This window comes from Helianthus annuus, chromosome 13, assembly GCF_002127325.2.
Source record: "Helianthus annuus cultivar XRQ/B chromosome 13, HanXRQr2.0-SUNRISE, whole genome shotgun sequence".
NCBI classification, from domain to species: Eukaryota; Viridiplantae; Streptophyta; class Magnoliopsida; order Asterales; family Asteraceae; genus Helianthus; species Helianthus annuus.
In genome coordinates, this window is record NC_035445.2 from 168,523,312 (window position 1) to 168,545,573 (window position 22,262).

At 38.6% G+C, this 22,262-nt stretch overlaps 3 protein-coding genes across 9 annotated transcripts; 2 read left to right on the plus strand and 1 right to left on the minus strand.

Moving 5' to 3' along the window:
• Positions 1 to 8,758: 8,758 nt before the first annotated feature.
• On the minus strand, positions 8,759 to 12,533 carry LOC110910486. 7 transcript variants are annotated; one of them, XR_004876589.1, is made up of 7 exons: positions 12,165 to 12,533; positions 11,775 to 11,886; positions 10,431 to 10,530; positions 10,258 to 10,286; positions 10,121 to 10,183; positions 9,210 to 9,345; positions 8,759 to 9,130 (listed from the first exon to the last, which is right to left on the minus strand). XR_004876589.1 is itself a non-coding variant. In XM_035981747.1 (5 exons), the coding sequence occupies exons 1-4, from the start codon at positions 12,370 to 12,372 to the stop codon at positions 9,304 to 9,306; spliced, it is 342 nt and encodes a 113-aa protein (XP_035837640.1). In that variant the 5' UTR covers positions 12,373 to 12,533; the 3' UTR covers positions 8,759 to 9,130; positions 9,210 to 9,303. The 7 variants fall into 7 exon arrangements, 1 of the variants encoding a protein (XP_035837640.1); XR_002576204.2 differs by having other exon boundaries at positions 10,121 to 10,286; positions 11,775 to 11,857; XR_004876590.1 differs by lacking the exon at positions 10,431 to 10,530.
• Positions 12,534 to 17,704: 5,171 nt separating this feature from the next.
• On the plus strand, positions 17,705 to 19,701 carry LOC110913238 (putative disease resistance RPP13-like protein 1). The gene has a single exon (XM_022158085.2). The coding sequence runs from the start codon at positions 17,787 to 17,789 to the stop codon at positions 19,698 to 19,700; it is 1,914 nt and encodes a 637-aa protein (XP_022013777.2). The 5' UTR covers positions 17,705 to 17,786; the 3' UTR covers position 19,701.
• A 410-nt stretch (positions 19,702 to 20,111) lies between these two features.
• On the plus strand, positions 20,112 to 21,854 carry LOC110913239 (putative disease resistance protein At3g14460). Its single transcript, XM_022158086.1, has one exon. It carries the CDS (start codon positions 20,112 to 20,114, stop codon positions 21,852 to 21,854), a length of 1,743 nt encoding a protein of 580 aa, XP_022013778.1.
• Positions 21,855 to 22,262: the final 408 nt, after the last annotated feature.

Here is a 22,262-nt window from a genome sequence, read left to right on the forward strand (position 1 = left end):
ACGAGGCGCGGAGTTCACTTGGGAACTCGAAAGCGACATGAAGGCCAAGTACCCGCAGTTGTTCAGTTAGATCTGAAGCACCAAATTGGTAAAATCACGGCGATGTACTGCTCTCAGCCTAATTTCGGGACGAAATTCCCTAAAGGAGGGGAGGCTGTAACACCCCGTATTTTACTAATGTCAAAGTCAAAGTCAAATACTGACTGTTATTGGAATTAAAGTTATTTTTAATTTTATTTTATTTATTATGTGGAGTAAGTGTTGTATAATCAAACTAATCGATCGATAATCTAACCGCGAACCGATAACCGACTTTGAATAATAGGAAGTAACAATGCGATAAAGTTAATCAATCAATGATCAGGCTAATCGAATCAATCATCGAATCGAACACGGGAATTTTTGTACTTTATACGTGTGTGTGTGCCTTACGTGTTACTTGTGCATGTTATTTTTACGTTGAAATGTGAGGTGAATCAATCAAATCAAATCGAAACTCGAAGGATAATCAAACTCAATCGAAATCGAACCCGAATTGTAGTGTAAGGATGATTGTTTGTTAGATATAGTAGTTGGGACTAAAGGTAATTTGATTAGGAACTCTATCATACTCAAATCATCGATCATCGAAGTCGAAATACCAAAAATCATCACGAAACTCTCAAAAAGGAACATCCTGATCGAACAGGACTTCCGATCGAACAGGCTAGCCGATCGAACATGCTGTTCGATCGAGCAGCCCATTCGGTCAGGAATCCTGGCCGATCGGTTGGGCCTTTCCTCTTTTGGAAGCCTATAAATAGGGCTGTCATTGTCATTCTTTCTACTTTTGGAAAGCTCTGACCCACCAGCCCCTTGTTCTTCACTATTTCTCAGATTTCTCGCCAATCCGGTAAGTTTTCACTCTAAATCTTTTACGATTTTGTTCATTTAATGATTCTACACCTTTCTATCTTTCAAAACTTGAATTCTAACCGTGAAATAAGTGTTCTTGGGTGATGTCATCATGGTGTTCTTCAAGAACATCAAGTTTTGACGTCATTCCACCATGATTAGCTTAGATCTAACCGATTTCCACATAAATAACCTAAAATCTACCAAAGATCTTAACATTCCACAGTGGAAAAGGATTGAAAGACGGATTTTCACCTATCTTTCAACTCTTCTACACTCAAACCGGTGAAAACGGAGCTTGAACCGACTTACAAATCATTCTAAAACAAACACATGGTTCAAGATTCGGATTCTACCACGAGATTCATCGATTTCGGGTTAAACGTTAAACTAAGGTTCTGAACCGCTAACTGACCGGACTTGGGTGATTCCTGCCCGTAACAGTGAACCAAGTAAGGGCTTGTGTTTTGTGGTTCAACTCGTTATCGACCTAACTCAAAATCACATCAAATAACCAAAAATAACCAAGTGTTAGAAGATAGACTAACCACGTCAGAAATGCTGGCCGAACGGTTAGGCTGTCCGATCGGACAGCCCAACCGGACGGACTACCCAGCCGATCGACCGGGCCAGCCGATCGGCTAACACATGGACCCACAATTTCACAAAGTGTAGTATTGAAGAAGTGATGTTCGATCGACTACGCTATTCGATTGTAACATTACTGCTCGAATCATGAGATACTATACTTCAACACTTAAACATTCTTTTCGAAACATTGGAATGTCACCCGATCGAGCATGCCACCCGATCGAGTGGCACATTGCCAATTTATAACACTAAAGTTGCAAACCGATCGGTTGGACTAACCGATCGAACGGACCGTTCGATCGACCAACTTGAAAGGTAATGCTGCAAAAACTTCAAAAGTTCAAACCATCATACACAAACACATCCTTTCCTAAAGGAAGAAACAATCCACTTGAAAGGACCAGCCGATCGAGCCTGCCGGCCGATCGAATGGGAATGTTCAAACGGACCTTCAAACTGGACGAACAGCCCGTCCGATCGAACCAGCTGTCCGATCGACCAGCCCAACCGAATCAGTATCACTGTTTTCATTTCCGCGTTACTCATCGTTAAACCATCGAACTATTCAGGCTAACTTACTTCAGTGCTCCCTTCAATCCATACCAAACCACTGTGAGTATACTCGATCCCTTTTTGCTTTTAGCACTTTTGGGTGTTACATACGTTACCTATCAAAATCACAATCAAACACAAACTATTCGAACGCTAACCTATCCGCATGTGCTACTTGACTAAATGATTGCTGTTTATTATGTTTACACGTGGAGTGCTATCTACCTGCTTTAGCAACATAGTACTATAGTTTAGACTCAGCACCCGTTCACACGGGGGTTGCTAAGGACAATTACTTGCATGGATTACGGTGGTAATCATGTATTGCGAACTGTCTCGGACAGTCAACCCGCAGTCGTTGGTACCGATGGTCCCATGTTGATAATTTACATGCATCGTTTTCCTCTGTGTACGTGCCTGGTTATGCGTAAACTATTCGAACTCTATATGCTATATCAAACTTGTGTACTCACCTTTACATTATTTGTATTGACTTTATTTTAACGTATGTGACAGGTGTTTAAGGTTTTAGCTTGCTAGGAAAGCGAGGCATAAATAAGTTTCTAGAAGCCCCCAACAAATGGTTGTCGGCCCTGAACAAGCTCCTGGGTCATAGTTGTCAGTAGATCTTGTCCACTGGCACTATAGCCAGAGGAGTCAACAGAATAGGGGTCTAGAAACATCAAACAATATTTCATTTGGTTTGTAATAATTAAATCTGAGTTGTCGGAACAGTGACTTTTGTTTGGATGCTTTCCGTAATGACTTGTTATTAATTTAGGATACGGTATGGGACGTATCATTTAAACTGAATTTGTATGATAGTTGTTGTGGAAACTTCTGAACAATCTGTTTCGCTCAGTGCCGCGCCCCGATGATTCCGCCATCGGTTGGGGTGTGACAAGTCAAGTTACCAAATTTGACGTTTGCATCGGTAACCGAACTACCCCACATTTTTCAAAAATCAAGTTTTCATCATCTCTTGTTTTCATCATGCCGCATCATCCCGCGCGATCCCAAATTCGTACGAATTTGATGTTGAGATTTGGAAGCCCGGTTCAAATAATCTTCACGAACACCCGACCCGACTCCCACTAGTAATTTGTTTACTCAAACAAATAAACTAATGAAAATCCAATACCCATAACAACTTGACTTTTAGATGAGCCCATCACTCTATTGGCCCATCATAGAAATCCAATTGTCACAACTGATATCGGCAACAATATAAAAAAAATTAATGAGGCCCAACTATCACTCATATATTTTAATTATGTCACCAGCCCACTTGTATTAGAATACTCTACACATTCAGAATCCCATTCCCCACCACTAAATATCTGCCTCATCTTTTTCTTCTAATTAGTCTCTTCGATACAAAACAAAACCCAAAAAAAAATTGTGCAGACACCTACCTCTTTCTCTCTCCTGCGATACACACCTCAAAAATCCAAAACCCTACTAATTTCTTTCAAACCGCCTTCATCTTCTTCGATACCCAGCAACAAACATTAGACATCCTCCTTTCTTATTCAATGCACCCTCCAAACAATCAAAACCCCCAAATAAAAATCCAATCCGTCACTCATCATCTGTTTCACTATCAAAAGCAGCTTCTACGATACATGAATCCCAAGATTTGGAACTTTCCGACACTGAATCAGAAGAAGAGAGATCGGAATTTTAACCGCCAACATCTCCATCTCTGTCTCTCTCATCGGCGATACCCAAGATAAAGGTCCGACGAAACAGGTTAGTTAAAGAATTCAGTTTGACGAAACAGATATGTGTTTGTTAAGCGACGAAACACATGTGGATGTCGACGAAACTGATTTATGTTGAAATCAACAAAACAAGAATCCTTTTGTGTGTGACGAAACAGAACAGCTTCCTGGTCGACGAAAGTGGAGGTGGTGTTTCGTCATGGGGTCAGTTTCGTCGGGAGTGGGTATGAAGAAACCCTAGTTCTCTTTAACAGCCGCCAAGAACATCAAGAACACAGCCACTGTTAATTTTCCAGATTTGACGAAAATCACACATTTGATGATGAAAACTTGAAAGACATGGTGTAAAACATAAAACATAACCCTCTGATGCATTTCGTGTAAGGTCAGACCCATCCATTCGGGTCAGATCTGGGTTTTTCTTGATTTTCACCGTTTTTACATCTTGAACAAAAAGCACAAAAATCACAGATCTAGAGCACATGTGACTTAGTAAACGGTTAGATTTACTAAATCGGGCACCATGGCTCTGATACCAATTGTAGGACCGTGTTTCGGGACCGAAACCGTGATTCTTGTGAGATAGGTTCAAGACGGGAGAGATTAGAGACGGATAAAAGTACTAACTTGTATAGATTTGAAACATAACAAAGCAAGTTGGCCCGATTAACAAGCTAACCGGACCATACCAAAGAAGTACACATCCGGGGAGAGACCAAGTGGTGATCTCTCCCTGGTGAGGTCTCAAACCTCCTAAAACCTCCCAGTGTTTGAAATGGCAAGGGTTTTCTATTTATAGTCACACCCCTTGTCTTGCAAACACACACGGTCAACCGAATAACCCTCTCGTTTGACCACTTCAAACGAGCGGGTCTATACACGTTCGATAGACCGTTTCATTAACTATTACAAATTCAGCGTAAAATAAAACTAATCTATTCGACAAGCATCGGACACAAAATCTGCATCAACAATTATACCAATTCTAGGAATATAAGTTCGAGCACCAATGTTACTTCCAGATATCACCTCTGCTTCAATAACGTGATTTCCAAGTGATACTACCTTTAAGCGAGTTCCGTTGAACACTTAAACTTGAACGAAATTCGCTAAAGAAAGGTGATGAAAAGCCCTCTGTGAAGATGTTAGCATACTACGTGTTTGACGGGACATGTAGAATGGGTAGTTAACATATTTCTATTTTTTCACAGTGTTCATCACGAACAAGAAAAATAAGAAAATCAACATGTGCACTTATTCTTTCAGATAAACCCAAATTACCTTACACGTTCAAATTTTGTACGCATATGTTGTTTAGAAGGATTCATCTAAAACTTAATATGCAACGGGAAGGTACACACATATATAATGTGGAGAAAAAAAGTGATATCAACCACTACGACTATTAAAGAAGTCTGCTCCGAACACCGAAGGAGTAAAGAAGCCACACAGATTCAGAGATCAGGAAGTATCAGAAGAGTACTGGCCTTTTGATCATGAAACTTCCGTTCCAGAGGCTCGTGAGAGAAATGGCTCACAGGATTTCAAAACAGATCTACGATTTCAGAGCTCTGATGTAGCTGCTCTCCAGGAGCCTGCTGAAGCGTACCTTGTTGGACTATTTGAGGACACTAATCTGTGCCTGATTCATGCTAAAAGAGTAACGATCAAGCCTAAGGATATCCAGCAACCCATTCATTCTGCATTGGGTTCATTGTCTGTAGCTTCATTAAACGATGCAGCCAAGATTTCAGCAAGGATATGTTGTGAACTAGACTGTCTTGGAGATTCGGAAACTCGAAGTTTTTTCGCAGTAAGAGAAGGTGGAAACCACTGTTTTTTTAGTGTCTTCCAAATTACAGGTTCTAGAAACTTCCAAGGGTCTTCCACCAATGACTTGTTGAAAAAATGACCGGGCCGGTCTTCTGCCAATACATGATTATGGCCCCATCCTCGCCCTCCACCCTGCCCTGGCCCACGGCCTCTCCCTCTCCTGGAACTTAAACCCAAGGTCATATTCTTCTGAACCATATTGTTCTGAACCACTGGCGAAGTGGGTTTGTGGGTTAGATGAATAAGCATATATAGAACTTGCATAATATCCCTGTGGTTGTTGCATTTGCGGATATGGCGAATGGTTTATATGAGGTTGAGGGGCAGGTGAGGGGAACGTTTGGCTGGTCTGCAAACCTGTTGAACCAAAAAATAATTATGTAAATTAATAAGAAAGGCAATTTAACGCATGCCAAAAATATAAGAAAAATGAATATAAGAAAATCAAAGTATCAAACTACTATTGTATGTCTAAGAAGTGGAAATTTCAACCCATTTATTTTGAATGGATCAATTCCAGTTATATATGGGTAAAATAACATTCTTTTAAATTGCTTAGAACCTAAAAGGGAACGGGTAAAAAAAAACTGAGAGTTGGCCAAAGTGTAATTGTTATACATAAACCTTCCTAAATCAATCACTCAAAAATTAAGAATATTACTGCAATAATATAATATGACTAAAATGGTGGGTAAAACCGACCCGTTTAGGATCGCACGACATGATCAACCATTTGATATTCATATTGCTACCTTAGAAACAGAGCACCAATTTAAAAATTTTCATACTTGTTTTGTGATAATATCAGAAGTTATGTGCCTCCAATCCAATCATCTTAAAAGGTGAATTAACTAAACACAAATTCAATAATTATCTGTTTAAGCTCCAAAAAATCATGCAAAGAGGTAAACTTTAACATTCCTGAAGTGAAATTGAGAATATAAATCTAGCACTAACAAATTAGCACACATAAGAAATTCAAAACTATGCGATAACAATAAGGTAATATGGTATTACGTGGATGAAAAATTCTGTGATAGCTGAGGAGTGACCTGGCTCCTGTGCTTGTTCCCATAATACGCAACCATTGGGTTGGTGTAATAGTTAGAGCTTTGAGAAGTCGTCTGCACCTTAGTTTGAGAGTTAGTTGTGAATTCAAGTAACGGGTTTGCGAGACTAACAGCTGAATTGTCATTATTATAAGTTGCATCCTCCTGTGAAGCTTCCGGACAACGGGTTAGCCAATGGGTGATCTGACCATAGTCATAGATACGGTCGAGTGACAAGTACCGATTTGGGGTATCTGGTTGATAGAAACAATATAATCACCCTTAATACTGTAAATTATAACAATGTGTCGTTTTGTGCAATTCGAATGACTCGCCAGTATTTCTCCGCTGATAAAATTTTACTTAAACATGTTTCAAGTGATTTACTGTGAATCAGGGAAAAGTGCCGCGTAGCACTACCAGCTTCAAGAAAGTGGCTCAGTAAATAAATAAACATGTTTTTGTAAAACAGAGAATTCCCAGTGAAATTTCCTTTATTGTAAATTATGGGGTTTGTCCCAATTTGTGAAATAAAATAAAGGTAAATTGGAAATAAATAATCCCAACTCACTGTTATTGGCCAATAATAATCCCAACTCATTTAATCACCAATAATAATCCGAACTATTCACTTTTGTTTGTAAAATACTCCCACATTAAAAAAACACTAACTAGGTTAAAATATTACTGATGTGGCTTAACATGTGTGGACTGACGTGGCTGGTTAACATCTTTCCCATGTATAAAATGATTATCAGCCTCATTTACACACACAATCGCACTCTCCTTCAAAACCCTAATTCTACAAATTGGGCAAATTCAGTCGATTTTGTGTGCAAATGAGGCTGATAATCATTTTATACACAGGTAAGATGTTAACCAGCCACGTCAGTCCACACATGTTAAGCCACATCAGCAAAATTTTAACCTAGTTAGTGTTTTTTTAACGTGGGAGTATTTTACAAACAAAAGTGAATAGTTCGGATTATTATTGGTGATTAAATGAGTTGGGATTATTATTGGCCAATAACAGTGAGTTGGGATTACTAATTTCCAATTTGCCTAAAATAAATTGGGCATTTTCAATTAAAAAGATCCTGTTAAAAATTTCCGCTGCCAAAATAAACAATACCACAGATTTTCTGTCCCGCGGCTCCTGAAACGGGTAAAACCGGGTCGGGGCCGTGACATCACTAGTCATCACCTGCAACCTCTCCCTTCCCTCTGCTGCTAATCGACTACCACCACTGCTTGCCATTACCACCAAACCGCCATCACCATTACCACCAAGGGTTCAACCTTGGTTTGAAATCCTAGATCCAGTTGAAATCAGAACAACCACCTATCTTCTCTCTCTATACCCCTCTCTTCATCACCAACAACCACCGCCATCACCACCAATCGCCACCACCTCACCACCACCACCTCACCACCACCTGAATCGAAATCAGAAGCCCAAGTTGTGTCACCGTCATCTATACCCTCTTGCCGTCATAACCAGTTAACCACGGCTCCACCCCTCCACCCTCTACCCTCCAACGCCTCCATCACCACTACCCAACCACTTTGCCGCCGCCGCCAGAAGCTAAACATTTGCTGTGAGAAACAAACACTTCAAAGATAAATGAGATAGGGATGCGAGAGAGAAAGAGAGATAGAGAGAGAGAGAGAGAGAGAGAGAGAGAGAGAGAGAGAGAGCGCTCCAACCAGTCGCCACCTCTGGCCACACTTTACTCGCGACTGACCTCCGGTAGTTCCTCACCATCGTTCCCAGCCTCAACACCTTTTTCTTGCCTTGATGTCAGCCCTTTCTTCTCAAACCTGCACTACAAGAAACAGGCACCTTTAGCGACGACAGGCGTCGCCGCTAAAAGTCCTTTTTGTCGCCGCTATTGCCTTTTAGCGGCGACATGTCGTCGCTAAAGGGTCGCCGCTATAGATCGGCCGCTATTGGTCACCTGTCGTCGCTAAAAAGGGTCTGTCGTCGCTATTGTGAATGACTTTTAGCGGCGACATTTGTGACTTTTAGGGGCGACATATGTCGCCACTAAAAGTAAAAAAAAAGGAAAAAAAAAAATAATTTACTGCTATTTACATTTGTTACCCACATACATGGACCAAAACGTTCATAAGTATACAAAGAATTAAACAGTAATTCACATTCAAACAACCAAAAATTACATAGCAGTTTGTTTATATCACTATATTAAAACGGTAGTAACTAGTGCTTTCAACCCGCGTGTTGTGGCGGGGACGACAAACATTTGTAGTTTGACAAATAGAAAGATAGAAATCAAATAGATTTTGTTTGGATCGACCCTCTTTTCTTCAAAAAGCCAAAAATCATTACCTGCATCTAGTGGCGCTCTTCAACAGATTTTGGAGATGTTTCTGGTTCAAGTGGTGGTGGCAACGGGTGAATCAGTTTTGGAACAACCACCAATCCTCTGCCGATCACTAGTAAAGGTCCAGCATTATTAGCAGTCCCTAAATCCAATTAGCACAATTAAACTATTCATTAAGACAAACAACCAATGCACTGAACCAGAAAAAAACCAAAACATACCACAATAGTTTGTCGCAGAGAAAAGGGTAATTAACTGTCCGTGAACAAATCGCTCGAACCCATTCATTACACATTCGTGTGCTCTTATAATCAACTAAAGTTTGTTTCTATTACAGATGTCTGTAACCCTGTCAGGCTGCAAGTAGTTACAATTCATTATGGTATATCAAAGATCACAGAATGGGTGACCAGTGGGTCATATTGAGTTCCGGTAATATTACCATCCCCAATATGTTACCATCTTTGACCCAAACAGAACAAGTTAAGACAATAAATAAATAAATAATAATCATGGTTTTAAAAAACGCTTGAGGCATGCGCCTCAAGGCGCGCCTCGAGGCAAAACGGCTAAAAAACGAGTCGGAGGCGCGCCTCATGGGGTTTTTACTGCACATGCGCCTCAGAGGGGCTGAGGCGCTAAGAAAGGCTGCGCCTCAGGTGCGCCTCATGGGATTTTCATAGTTGTTTTTACTGTTTTTGACTTTTTGTGTCAATTTCAAGCATTTCATGCCTTTTTATGCATGTTTTTGATGATTTTGATGAATCTGATGATGAAATTAGTTAGTATTATTATTTTTATAATATATATAATTTTTATATTTATTTATTAATACCGCCTCGGCCTTACGCCTCGTTTCGCCTCGAGGCTTACGCCTCATGAGGCAAAGGGAAAACGCCTCGAAACTCGTTTCCGTTCTTTTAAACCTTGATAATAATAATAATAATAAAGCTTCTTAATTTGAAAAAAAAAAAGAACAAGCATAGCATCAGGATACCCCGAAAGTAACAAGGCTAAAAAATCTCGACAAGAAATTGATTCAAGTTTTTTATAAGCTCGAACTCAGCTCGTTATACATTGCGAGCTTGCTTTCTGTGAGTTCAAACTCAAAACTAATAAAGGCTTTACTTACCGCAGCATGTTGGTACCTTGATGACGGTGAAACTCCAGGTGCAAGAGTCCATACACATAAACGCTATAAAACATACACATAAACGCTAAGTCCTACCACGCCTGAAGTGTCTCTTCCACCACAAAGCAAAAACATACCATCCGAGCGAGCACCAGCTGTAGCATACCTGAGAAGAGTAAAATACAAACAGATTAACATGCATATAATGCACAAGTAAAGCTACAATGTATAAAAACATCATTATAAACTCTTCATACAGAGCCACTTGACAAGTTCCAATACTGTACTCGCAATTTAAATACATCCTTACATTCTAGCTGAAGGTTTATCTCCTTCTGTATTCAGCCTCAGCCATTCATACAGTTTTTGAGCGGTATCCAAAGTCCATGCATCCGAAAGCACTTTCTTTCCTAGAGAAACTTGATACTATTATATGTTTCTGAACCCTAATAAAGAGAGTAATTGCTAAAATGTGATATGCACTAACAACCGTCTATGTTGTCAAAAGCGCAAAAAGCGTGTGCCTAGGCGCCCGGGCGCAGCGAGGCGCACCTATAGGGCCTGGTGGTAGCCTAGGCGCAAAAACGGTTTTTTTTGAAAAAAAACGCTGCTGCGGCGCAAAAAGGCGCGCGCCTAGGCGCAAAAACGGTGTTGAGGCGCAGTGGATAAGCAGAAAAACTGAAAAAAAAAAACGAAACCGAGTGCGTGCAAAAACTGCCTCACGCTGGCCCGTGTTTTTGGAGCTGCATTCGTGTCCGCAGGACGTGTGGGCACGCACGAGTTCAACCAAATTCCAGCTAAGAAACACATTTTTTATATTTTGCTCTATGTACGCTTTTCTTTAAAAAGCCCACACTTTTTTGCGCCTTGCGCCTAGGCTCCGGGCAAGGCCGATGCGCCTCGCGTGCGCCTTGCGTCTTTGACAACATAGACCACCGTTGCCACTAAAAGTAACAAGATATCGTTGGGCATAGCTCAGTTATCCCTAGAAAACATACTATTGAATTCAAAAGTAAATATGGTTTTTATCCCAAAAAACATCATAAAGGGAAGCTTCATTTCAAGAACAGTTAACCAAAGTCATAAAAGGGAGCTTCATTTCACACATAGAGATCCTATTTGTGCTCTTTTTTGCCAATTAGTTTTTAAGAACAATTAACCAAAGTCAATAATAAACCTCAAAACGTTCAGCGAGCATCTAAACAACTAAGCAGAAGGGTATGTGAGTGTCCATTTATTAGCCCAAAAACGTTACATAAATAAAACTTTTAACTTCTGCTTCAGTACTAGTGCTACACCTAACCCAAATCGGTCTCCTCTGTATTACTTTCTTTTCTAATTTTCTAGTAAAGTGCCCAAGCAATTGACCAATTTAACACCCTTCTATTCAAATAAAAACCATAACAGGAACCAACTAGTAGCTCAAAACAATTCACCCCTAATCTTATCCATCCTAGAAACCACATAACTTACACACCAAAAGAGCATGTATCAATCAAAAGCAAACACCTTTAACCTAAAATTCACCAAAAAAAGGTATCTTTAAAAATATACACCAAATATTTCAAAAAACAAAAAAGATGAAAAGGCAATAACCTTTAGAGAGTTTCTTAATTCTTATTAGGATAAGAAGCCATAGATAAGAAGGGCTCACCAAATCTTTGACGATGCTACCTTATACCAAGCACACAATTTCAGCCATGCCCTCTCATTATCTCAACATCCCCCCTCTCAACGCTGCACCCAACATTATTTGACTTTAAAATCTGTTCAATATATCAAAAAAAAACTGTACATCAAAACTTGTAGAATCCGTTCAAAAACAACTTAAAGAATCCTTTCAAAACTTGCAGACAACATTACTTACACCCTAGGTCCCAAGTGTACATCAAAACAAAGAACAAAAAAAAAAAGGTACAGAATCCAATATCACTCCATATTTTTGCCATATACTTAATCCATAAAACCAACGAAACCCTAATGTGTTCAATTACCACAAAAAATAGGAAAACCAAAACAATAAAACAGAAGAAAAGGAAGGTACCTGGTGCAGCGGACGAGGTGCGGCGCGCGAGCGACTGAGGAGGTAAGTTGACTCCGAAGGCTGCAGGTCGTGGCGGCGAGCGACGGCTGTCGCCGGGTTGAAGCAATCTGGCAGCACCGTGGGATTTGGGGGAGGGCTCATGGATCGATTTGGGGGGAGTGCCAGTGGATCGATTTGGGGGGGAATGAGTGAATGGTTTGCCCGCCATAGGTTTTGTACTCCTAAAGTTAAATAAAACCTGGACCGTCAGATGTACCCAAGATCAACGATCAGGGATTGGTTTTAAAGCCTGGACACGGATTGGGCTTTTAGCGACGACTTATTTGTTGTCGCCGCTAAAGGGGTCGTCGCTAAAAGGCCACCTTTCTTGTAGTGCTGGGGTGGCAGCGGCTTAATAGATAATTTGGGGGGGTGTTGTTAAAGATAATCGCAAAGTTGATATTGTTTCTTGATGTCTAAACCTTTTTGTTCATATAATTTAGGGGTGTTGTTAATTTGTTATGAGGGAAAAGGTTTAAGGTGTAGATTTTAAGGTTCTACATATAGATGAGGGTTTTTGGGGATGCATAAAAGAGAGTGTAGGGAGAGATGATGATTTTGTTATTTTTTTATTATTATATATAATATAATCTTTTATTTATAGTTTTCCTAAAATACCCTCAGTTTTATATTTAAAATTACCAAAATATATTTTCAGTTAATAAACAATTTAGATGGAGTTAGAGGCAGGGAGTGAAATCATGAAAAGCTTCATAGATCAGGGAGTAAACTAGCTATTTTTAAAGGTTTGGGGCAAAACAATTAAAGTGACCAAACTACAGAAAGCAAAACAGAAGTTTACTCAAAATACAAAGTTTAATATGAAAAAAACCCCAAAAAAAAAAAAACAAAACAAAATATAAATAAATAAATTAATTAATTAATATATACAGAAAATATAATTATTGTTGAAGCAGAACTCACATTTTCACTCTTCAAAACCCCTTCTTCCTGCCACCAAAACTTGGGTTGAATTCAACGTCTTCTTCAACAAACTGTTCATTGTTTCAAAACTTCTATTAAGATTTCATTCATATTTACAAACAATGTATGCACAAACACTTCCAATTTCAAATTATAATATCAACCCTACAAAACCCTCATCTTACTTTCACTCTCTAAACCCTAACCTACCTCCAATCCATTTTACTATATTTCATTCCGTTTTCAAATTCAAACAAGGGTTTTGCAATTCAACCAAAAGGGTATCTGAATCACCCAACAATTCAACGAAACATTTGGTATCAGCTGGGATTGGAATGGAAGGGTTACAGGGGAAAGATGATGAAAAGAAAGATGATGGGTTTTATATACGAAGGTGTGTGGAGCTTGCTAAAAAGGCTATTGGGTGTACTAGCCCTAATTCTATGGTGGGTTGTGTCATTGTTAAGGATGGGGTAATTGTTGGTGAAGGGTTTCATCCCAAAGCTGGTCAACCTCATGCTGAGGTACTTACTTTTATGTTGCTTTTTTTTTTAAATCCCAAAGCTGGTCAACCTCATGCTGAGGTACTTACTTTTATGTTGCTTTTTTTTAAGTCATATTTTTTTTTTTACTCCAAGTTGACATTTTTGAAAAGTATGTTTTGAAATGAAAATAGCAGGATTTTGTTAACTTTTAGATAGCTACACTGCTACATTGAATTGAATTATATTTATGTGTGTGATGTAGTTTTGTTGTGGTTAACTGGTTATTATATGCCAAACTACCAAAGTTTAGTAATCTATGGTATAATTATGAAGTTTAATGAACTTGTCTAGTTTTCTTGTAACCACATTAGATGTTTATCCGTGTCGAAGAAATCACACTTCTTTTTCTTTGAAATTTGGAAAAGTTGCATTCTCGCACAGTCACATATTTGTTTATTCTCGCAACATATAAATTGCACACAACTGACCACTTCGATCTGGCTCGGTTAGGATTGTATAAGCTCATAGAGATCATAATATATATTATGAACTACCTAGTCGCTACGACAATTTATTTAGTTGAGTTTGGATTATCTATAATATTTATAAGTTCAGAACAATCATTTAAACGGTGAATCTTGAATAGATTTCCTACCTTACAGGTTAATAGACTAGAAACAGAACTGTCAAGATGTATACGCACAAGAGTTAAACTTTAGAGTAAACTTCCGTTTTGCTCCTTGTGGTTTGGTCGTTTTAACGGTTTTGCTCCAATCTTTTAAAAATAACCATTTTACTCCATGATCTATAAAAAGCTTATCTCTATTTCACTCCCCGCCCGTAACGCTGTCCAATTCAACTGTTAAATCCTGGTCACATGCCCCTCACATGAGGGGCATTTTAGTCTTTTACCATTCAAACTTATTAATTTCCCTTTTTAATTTTCACACACTTTCTCTCTCACAACCCCACCCACACCATCACCTCTTCTTCTACGCCCAAACCACCACCACTAAACCCAACTCGCAAACGGATCTTTCTCTAATTCTTTAACCATCAAACCCAATAACATCACCATTATTCACTCACAATTATACACCACCTCCTTGCTTCTTGACACAGAAACTGTCACCAAAATAAGATCAGATCTGAAGTAGAAATTTGGGCTGCCGTTGAAATTACTGTTGGATACTGAAGTTAGAGTCAAAATTGAAACTTTGAGGACGAAAAAAGTTGGAATTCGGATTGAATGGGATGGGATTCATAGCTTGATTCCAAAGGGTGGTGGGACTGGGCGGAATACGACAGTGGCGGCTACTGTAACGGAGACCGGAGGACGCCGGGAAAAACGATAACCCCTCCACAACCTCTACTGCTTCACCCCTTCGGAGGCACACCGGAGACCAGAGGACACCGAGAAAATTAATCTACTGGTTGTAGGTTGGTGACGGTGTGACGGCGAACAGTGACGCGGTTGTGTTTGCATGGTGAATGTGGTGCGACGGTATCAAATTGTGGTGGTGAGGGCAATGCTTTTTCTTCTATGTATTTTTTAATGTCTTTTGCTCACATTATTGATTTTGTAGTTACCATTGCAAGAACAATGTTCCATTGAGTTTGAACTACGGTTTTTCCTGGTGGTGATTGTGATGACGGGGTGGAAATGGTTTGCAGGTCGGTTGGAAAAACAATAGGGAAACAAGATGTTCGTGGGTTGATGGCAGTCTTGTGTAGCTCGCCGGTGAAGAGAGGTGGGTCTTGACCAGGCTGGGTGGTGGTGGTTTGGGGGTAGAAGAAGAGGTGTCTGATGGTGTGGGTGGGGTTGTGAGAGAGAAAATGTGTGAAAATTAAAAAGGGAAATTAATAAGTTTGAATGGTAAAAGACTAAAATGCCCCTCATGTGAGGGGCATGTGACCAGGATTTAACAGTTGAATTGGATGGCGTTAGGGGCGGGGAGTGAAATAGAGATAAACTTTATAGATCAGGGAGTAAAATGGCTATTTTTAACAGTTGAATTGGAGCAAAACCGTTAAAACTACCAAACCACAGGGAGCAAAACGGAATTGGAAGAAAAGAAAAAAGTATTTTTGTAACTTAAGTATTTTGTTTTTTAGAGAACAAGTGTGTTGTTTGCGTTGTTAGGTTATATAATAATGTTGCACCTTAACGTTTGTGGGGGCAAAATTTTGTAACTTAAGTATTTTGTTCATAAAGTTGTTTTACGATACTTTTTTAATTTATCGGTGTTTGGGCCACCGGTGTTGTATATAAAAAATAAATTTAAAAGCATTAGGTGAAATTAGATATACACGTTGAATAAGGTTACATTATATGTGACTTTATATGTACCATCTTATTAAGGTTACATTCTACAAATGAGCAATAAATATTATGTAACATTTTACAAAAAAAAAAAATGTAACCAATGAGGAAAAAATGTTACTTTATATGTACCATCTTATTAAGGTTACATTCTATAAAATGAGCAATAAGTATTACATTATATGTAACATTTTACAAAAAAAGTACAAAAAATAACGTTGCATTTCTGTATAATTTCAAAAAAATGTAAACACCCAATAAACAAGAAAAATTGCTTGTTTTTTTTACCATTTAAAGGATATCCACATACATAAAAGTGTAACGCTTTTTCTTTTCTTTCTCCTCCAACACAAAGTGTTATATATTACATCACATTGTTACAAAAGTCGTCTTCCTACAAAAAGATGTTACATGTTGGTATGTACACTACAAAGAAAGATGTTACATATATTGTACATATATATGAAGTTACACCACGTGTAAACACACATTTTCTGTACAATTTCAAAAAATGTAAACACCCAGTAAACAAAAAAATGAGCAATAAGTATTACATTATATGTAACATTTTACAAAAAAAAAATTACCCAAAATAACGTTACATTTTCTGTATAATTTCAGAAAATGTTAACACCTGGCAAACAAGAAAAAATGCTTGTTTTTTTTTTTACCATTTAAAGGATATCCACATACATAAAAGTGTCGCGTTTTTTTTTTCTTTCTCCTCCGACACAAAGTGTTATATTACATCACATTATTACAAATTTTAAACTAAAAAGATTTTACATTTAATGTACATAAAAGTGTATCACGTTTTCTTTTCTTTCTCCTCAAAAAATGTGAGCACGAAAACAACTTTTCAGTCTTTTACATGCGGTCATGCGGTCTATCTATTTTTTATTTCTTTTAAATGCTTAAACTTTTGTGTAGCCTCATATTTTTAAATGGATTACTATAATATGATTTTTTTGGATGAGACCGGATTCATTGTGAAATCCTCTATAGATGACTATCTGATCCATTTTTCAAAATAACCTGTTTTGACACGTTGCAGGACCCACACGTTTTGCCACCATTGGTGAAAAGTTGATATATCCATTTTGGCCAATAAATAAATGAGGTTTAAACTTTATATATACTCCTCAAGTGTTAATAGTAGATGTTGTAAAGTGGGTGGGTTGGGTAACGTGAATAGCATCTCTCGTCCAAACAAATTTAATTTTTTAAGGGAATAATGGATTTTAATAATCCAAACTCTTAGTCGTTGGCCGACAACGGTCCCAACTTAAAAAATAACCAGTGGTGATCCCACTTTTCACATATTGTAAACTAATGGACCCTTACTAACATAACCTTAATTTCTTTTTGTCCTCTTATCGTTTTCGGTTTAGTAAAGGTCAATTGGTTTACAATATATGAAAAGGTGAGACCACCACTGGTTATTTTTGAAGTTGGAACCGTTGCCGGCCAATGGCTAATAGTTAGGATTATTAAAATCAATTATTCCTTTTTTTAAAAGTAAAACTAAGGAACTATTTTTTTTAATTTCGGAAAACCCATTACTAGATGCTCCTACAATTACATCCACATGATTATCTTTGACAAAAAAGCAAATTCTTTGCTTTATTTTGACGATAAAGTCTGCCAGCCAGAACATGCACAAGAATATTTAAGAAGAAAATTTTTCCACAATAATCACACGAATAGAATAACTTGCTACTATCCAACAAGTTATTCTCTAAGGATACGGTTTATTTTTGTACTATAAACATGTGTTACAACTGTTATTTCAATGCACTCCTCATTGATCATTTAGATCCATAGTTCCAGTTTTTGTAATTGCAGTAAACAATGGCTGAAGCTATTGCTACTGAACTCGTCAAAGTCCTTTTCCAGAAGCTGTCTGATGAAGCCTTCAAGCGAATTGCTCGCGCTCAGGGAATTCACAACGAGCTGAAGGAGTTGAAGAGCACACTGTCCAGGATCCAAGATCTGCTTAACGATGCTTCCCAGAAGGAGGTGACTCATAAATCTGTCAAATCATGGCTGAATGCTCTCCAACATCTGGCTTACGATATCAATGACGTACTCGACGATTTGGCTACCGAAGACATGCATCGTGAGCCGACCCTGGAATCAAGAGCAATCATCTGCAGCAAGGTAAGAAAGCTCATCCCATCATGCTGCACAAATTTCTCACTAACTCATAGGCTGTCTCCCAAGTTAGATAGTATCAACAGAGACTTAGAAAATCTAGAAAAACGAAAAACAGATCTAGGTTTGCTTAAGATAGATGAGAAGCCAAGAAATACTAGTAGAAGAAGCGAAACCTCTTTGCCAGAGCGCGATGTTGTCGGAAGAGAAGTTGAGAAAGAGCAATTGCTTAAAAAGTTGTTGGGGGATGATGATGGGTCATCTCAGGATAACTTTAGCGTCTTACCTATAGTTGGTATGGGTGGGGTTGGAAAAACCACTCTCGCTAGACTTTTGTACAATGATACAAAGGTGCAGGATCACTTTGAACCCAAGGCATGGGTTTGTGTTTCAGATGATTTTGATATTTTTAAGATAAGCAATACCATCTTTCAGTCTGTGACTACTACCAAAAACGAGAAATTTGAAGATTTAGATAAGCTTCAAATAGCTATTGCAGAGCAATTTAAGGGCAAACGATTTCTACTAGTAGTTGATGATGTGTGGAGTGAAAACTATGGGGATTGGGAAAACCTAGTGCGCCCATTTCTATCATGTGCTCCTGGAAGTAGGATAATCATGACAACTCGTAAGGAGCAATTGCTCAAACAAATAGGTTTTCATAATGTAGACCGTCTCAAGAGTTTGTCGAGTGAAGATGCATTGCGTTTATTTGCAGTACATGCATTGGGGGTAGATAACTTCGACTCACACACGACACTTAAACCGCAAGGTGAAGGTATTGTGAAAAAGTGTGGTTGTTTGCCTTTGGCTTTAAAGGCAATTGGAAGGCTTTTAAGGACGAAAACAGATAGAGAAGACTGGGATGAGGTGTTGAATAGCGAGATATGGGATGTAGAAATTGGTAATGCCACTGAAAGTGGTAAAGATGTGGAAAATAGTGATAAGATTGTTCCGGCACTTAGGATAAGCTACCATGAACTTTCTGCAGATTTGAAGCAGTTGTTTGCATACTGTTCCTTGTTCCCCAAAGACTTTTTGTTTGACAAGGAGGAGTTGGTATCGTTGTGGATGGCAGAAGGGTTTTTGAACCCATCCAAGTCACCAGAACGCTTGGGCCGTGAATATTTTGAAATTTTATTATCAAGGTCATTTTTCCAACATGCACCGAATGATGAATCATTGTTTATCATGCATGATCTGATGAATGACTTGGCCACTTTTGTTGCCGGGGAATTTTTTCTAAGGTTTGACAATCATATGGAGACAAATCCAGAAGCTTTGGTAAAGTATCGCCATATGTCATTTACTCGCGAGGAGTATGTAGGTTACCAAAAGTTTGAGGCATTCAAAGGAGCCAAAAGCTTGAGAACATTTTTAGCAGTATCTCCCGGTGTGGATAAAGGTTGGGGCTATTGTTACTTATCTTCTAAGATTTTGGATGACTTACTTCCAGAGTTAACATTGTTAAGGGTCCTTTCTTTGAGTCGTTTTCAGATAAGTGAGGTACCGGAGTTCATTGGTACTTTGAAACACTTGCGGTATCTTAACTTATCTCGAACAAATATAGAAGAGTTACCAGAGAATGTTGGAAACCTTTATAATCTATAGACATTGATCGTTTCTGAGTGTTGGGGGTTAACAAACCTGCCTAAAAGCTTCTTAAATCTTAAAAGGTTACGACATTTGGACATAAGACATACTCCGTTGGAGAAGCTGCCATTGGGGATTGGTGAGTTGGAAAGCCTACAGACTCTCTCCAAGATCATCATTGAAGGAGATGATGGCTTTGCAATAAATGAGCTCAAGGGATTAACAAATCTCCATGGGAAAGTTTCCATTGAGGGATTGCACAAAGTGCAAAGCGCAAAGCATGCACGGGAGGCGAACTTATCTCTGAAAAAGATTACTGGATTAGAGCTGCAATGGGTTGATGTGTTTGATGGCTCACGAACGGATACACTTGAAGAGGAAGTTCTCAATGAGCTGAAACCTAATAGTGATACGTTGAAAACGCTTTCAATGGTGTCATACGGGGGAACACAAATTTCAAATTGGGTTGGTGATCGCTCTTTTCATGAGTTGGTTGATGTGTCAATACGTGGTTGTAAAAAATGCACATCTCTACCCCCATTTGGGTTGCTCCCATCACTTAAGAGGTTGCATATTCAAGGCATGGATGAGGTTAAACTCATAGGTCTGGAGTTAACCGGAAATGATGTTAACGCCTTCCGTTCACTTGAAGTGCTAACATTTGAAGATATGTCTGGATGGGAAAGGTGGTCAGCTAAAAATGAGGGTTCAGCAGCAGTGTTTCCATGCCTTAAAGAGCTTTATGTAAAGAAATGTCCACAATTGATTAATGTCTCACTTCAAGCACTGCCTTCACTCAAGGTTCTTGAAATTGACAGATGTGGTGATGGTGTGTTGAGAAGTCTGGTTCAGGTAGCTTCATCAGTCACTGAGTTGAGAATAATTGATATCTTAGGGCTTACACATGAGGTGTGGAGAGGAGTTATGCGGTATCTTAAGGAAGTTGAAGATTTAAGTATTGAAGAATGTAATGAAATAGAATACTTGTGGGAATCAGAAACAGAGGCAAGTAAGCTTCTTGTGAGATTAAAGGAATTGAGTTTACGGGGATGTTCAGGTTTGGTAAGTTTAGAAGAGAAAGAGGAGGATGACAATTTTGGGAGCAGCACCGGCCTGTTATCTCTTAGAACTTTGTCTGTAAATTCTTGTAGTAGCATAAAGCGTTTATGCTGTCCAAATAGCATTGAGAGTTTGGATATTCGTTATTGTTCAGTTATTACAGATGTCTACCTCCCAAAAGAAGGAGGGAATAAGCTCAAATCAGTTAGAATATGGGGTTGTTATAAACTTGAGGGAAAAATCAACAAAACAAGCATGCCAATGCTTGAAACCCTAACTATTATTGCTTGGGAAAATCTAAGATCAATCAGTGAATTGAGTAACTCCACTCACCTCACCAGCCTGGATATAATGCGATGCCCACATATCGTGTCACTTCCAGAGCTTCAGCTATCAAACCTCACCCGTTTGTCAATTTCTGAATGTGAAAGTCTGGTGTCATTACCTGAGCTATCGAATCTCACCAGTTTGTCAGTTAGTGATTGTAAAAGTCTGGAGTCATTACCTGAGCTATCAAACCTCACCCATTTTGAAATTTCTGAATGTGAAAGTCTGGTGTCATTACCTGAGCTATCAAACCTCACCTTTTTGTCAATTAGTAATTGCGAACGTCTAGTGTCATTACCTGAGCTAAAGAATCTCGCCTTGTTAAAAGATCTGAAAATCAGAAGGTGTCCAGGTATTGATGTTTCCATTCATGGTGGGCGTTGGCCTCCCAAATTGTGCTCACTTACACTAGAAGGGTTGAAGAAGAAGCCCATATCAGAGTGGGGGGATCTGAATTTTCCAACTTCCCTTGTTGACCTAATGTTACTGGGTGAACCCCATGTAAGGAATTTTCCAACTTCCCTTTTCCCTTCTTCTCTTACATCTTTGGTAATATCCGAATTTGATAATCTGGAATCACTATCAACGGGACTCCAACACCTCACATCTCTTCAACATCTGTACATTGGGTATTGCCCAAAGGTGAAAGATCTACCAGAGACGCTGTTGCCTTCCCTTCTGAGTTTGAGTATATATGGTGATTGCCCAAAATTGAAAGAAAGGTGTGAAGGAAGAGGCTCCCACTACTGGCCACTCATCTCTCATATCCCCGAAATCAACATATAAGACTAATAAAGGTACATGTTTATTAAATACCCTCTGATTTCCATAAGATAAACTGGTATTCTCAGTCTTGTGCGTGTTTGTTTTTTGTTTTGGACTAGGAATTTGTTGCTCAGTACCTAAAATTAAATTTTAATGATAACAATAATTTATACGTTGAAATCACTGTTCATGTGTTTAAATTAATATCTTAACATGTTTAATATCTCTCAAAGGGTTAAGTGGATGTTTACACAACTGAATATCTATTTTTTTACAACATTTTGATTGAAATCATGTCTTACTCTGATGTTTTCTTTTCTTAATTCAAATTTATTTCAATTAGACATGCAGTTATTATTTATATCACCTTGACTTTCGGTTTGATATATTCAAGAATCTGTTCAATCAGAGGGGGCTGAATGGATATGT

Excerpts from the sequence above, each read along its gene's own strand:
- LOC110910486 (XM_035981747.1), bottom strand. The coding sequence starts at position 12,372 with ATGGCGGGCAAACCATTCACTCATTCCCCCCCAAATCGATCCACTGGC. Across the intron at positions 10,287-12,164 it reads CACCTCGTCCGCTGCACCAG|GTATGCTACAGCTGGTGCTC; the intron begins GTACCTTCCTTT and ends TACTCTTCTCAG. Across the intron at positions 9,346-10,120 it reads CAAGGTACCAACATGCTGCG|CCTGACAGGGTTACAGACAT; the intron begins GTAAGTAAAGCC and ends AACTACTTGCAG.
- LOC110913238 (XM_022158085.2), top strand. The coding sequence starts at position 17,787 with ATGGCTGAAGCTATTGCTACTGAACTCGTCAAAGTCCTTTTCCAGAAG.
- LOC110913239 (XM_022158086.1), top strand. The coding sequence starts at position 20,112 with ATGGTGTCATACGGGGGAACACAAATTTCAAATTGGGTTGGTGATCGC.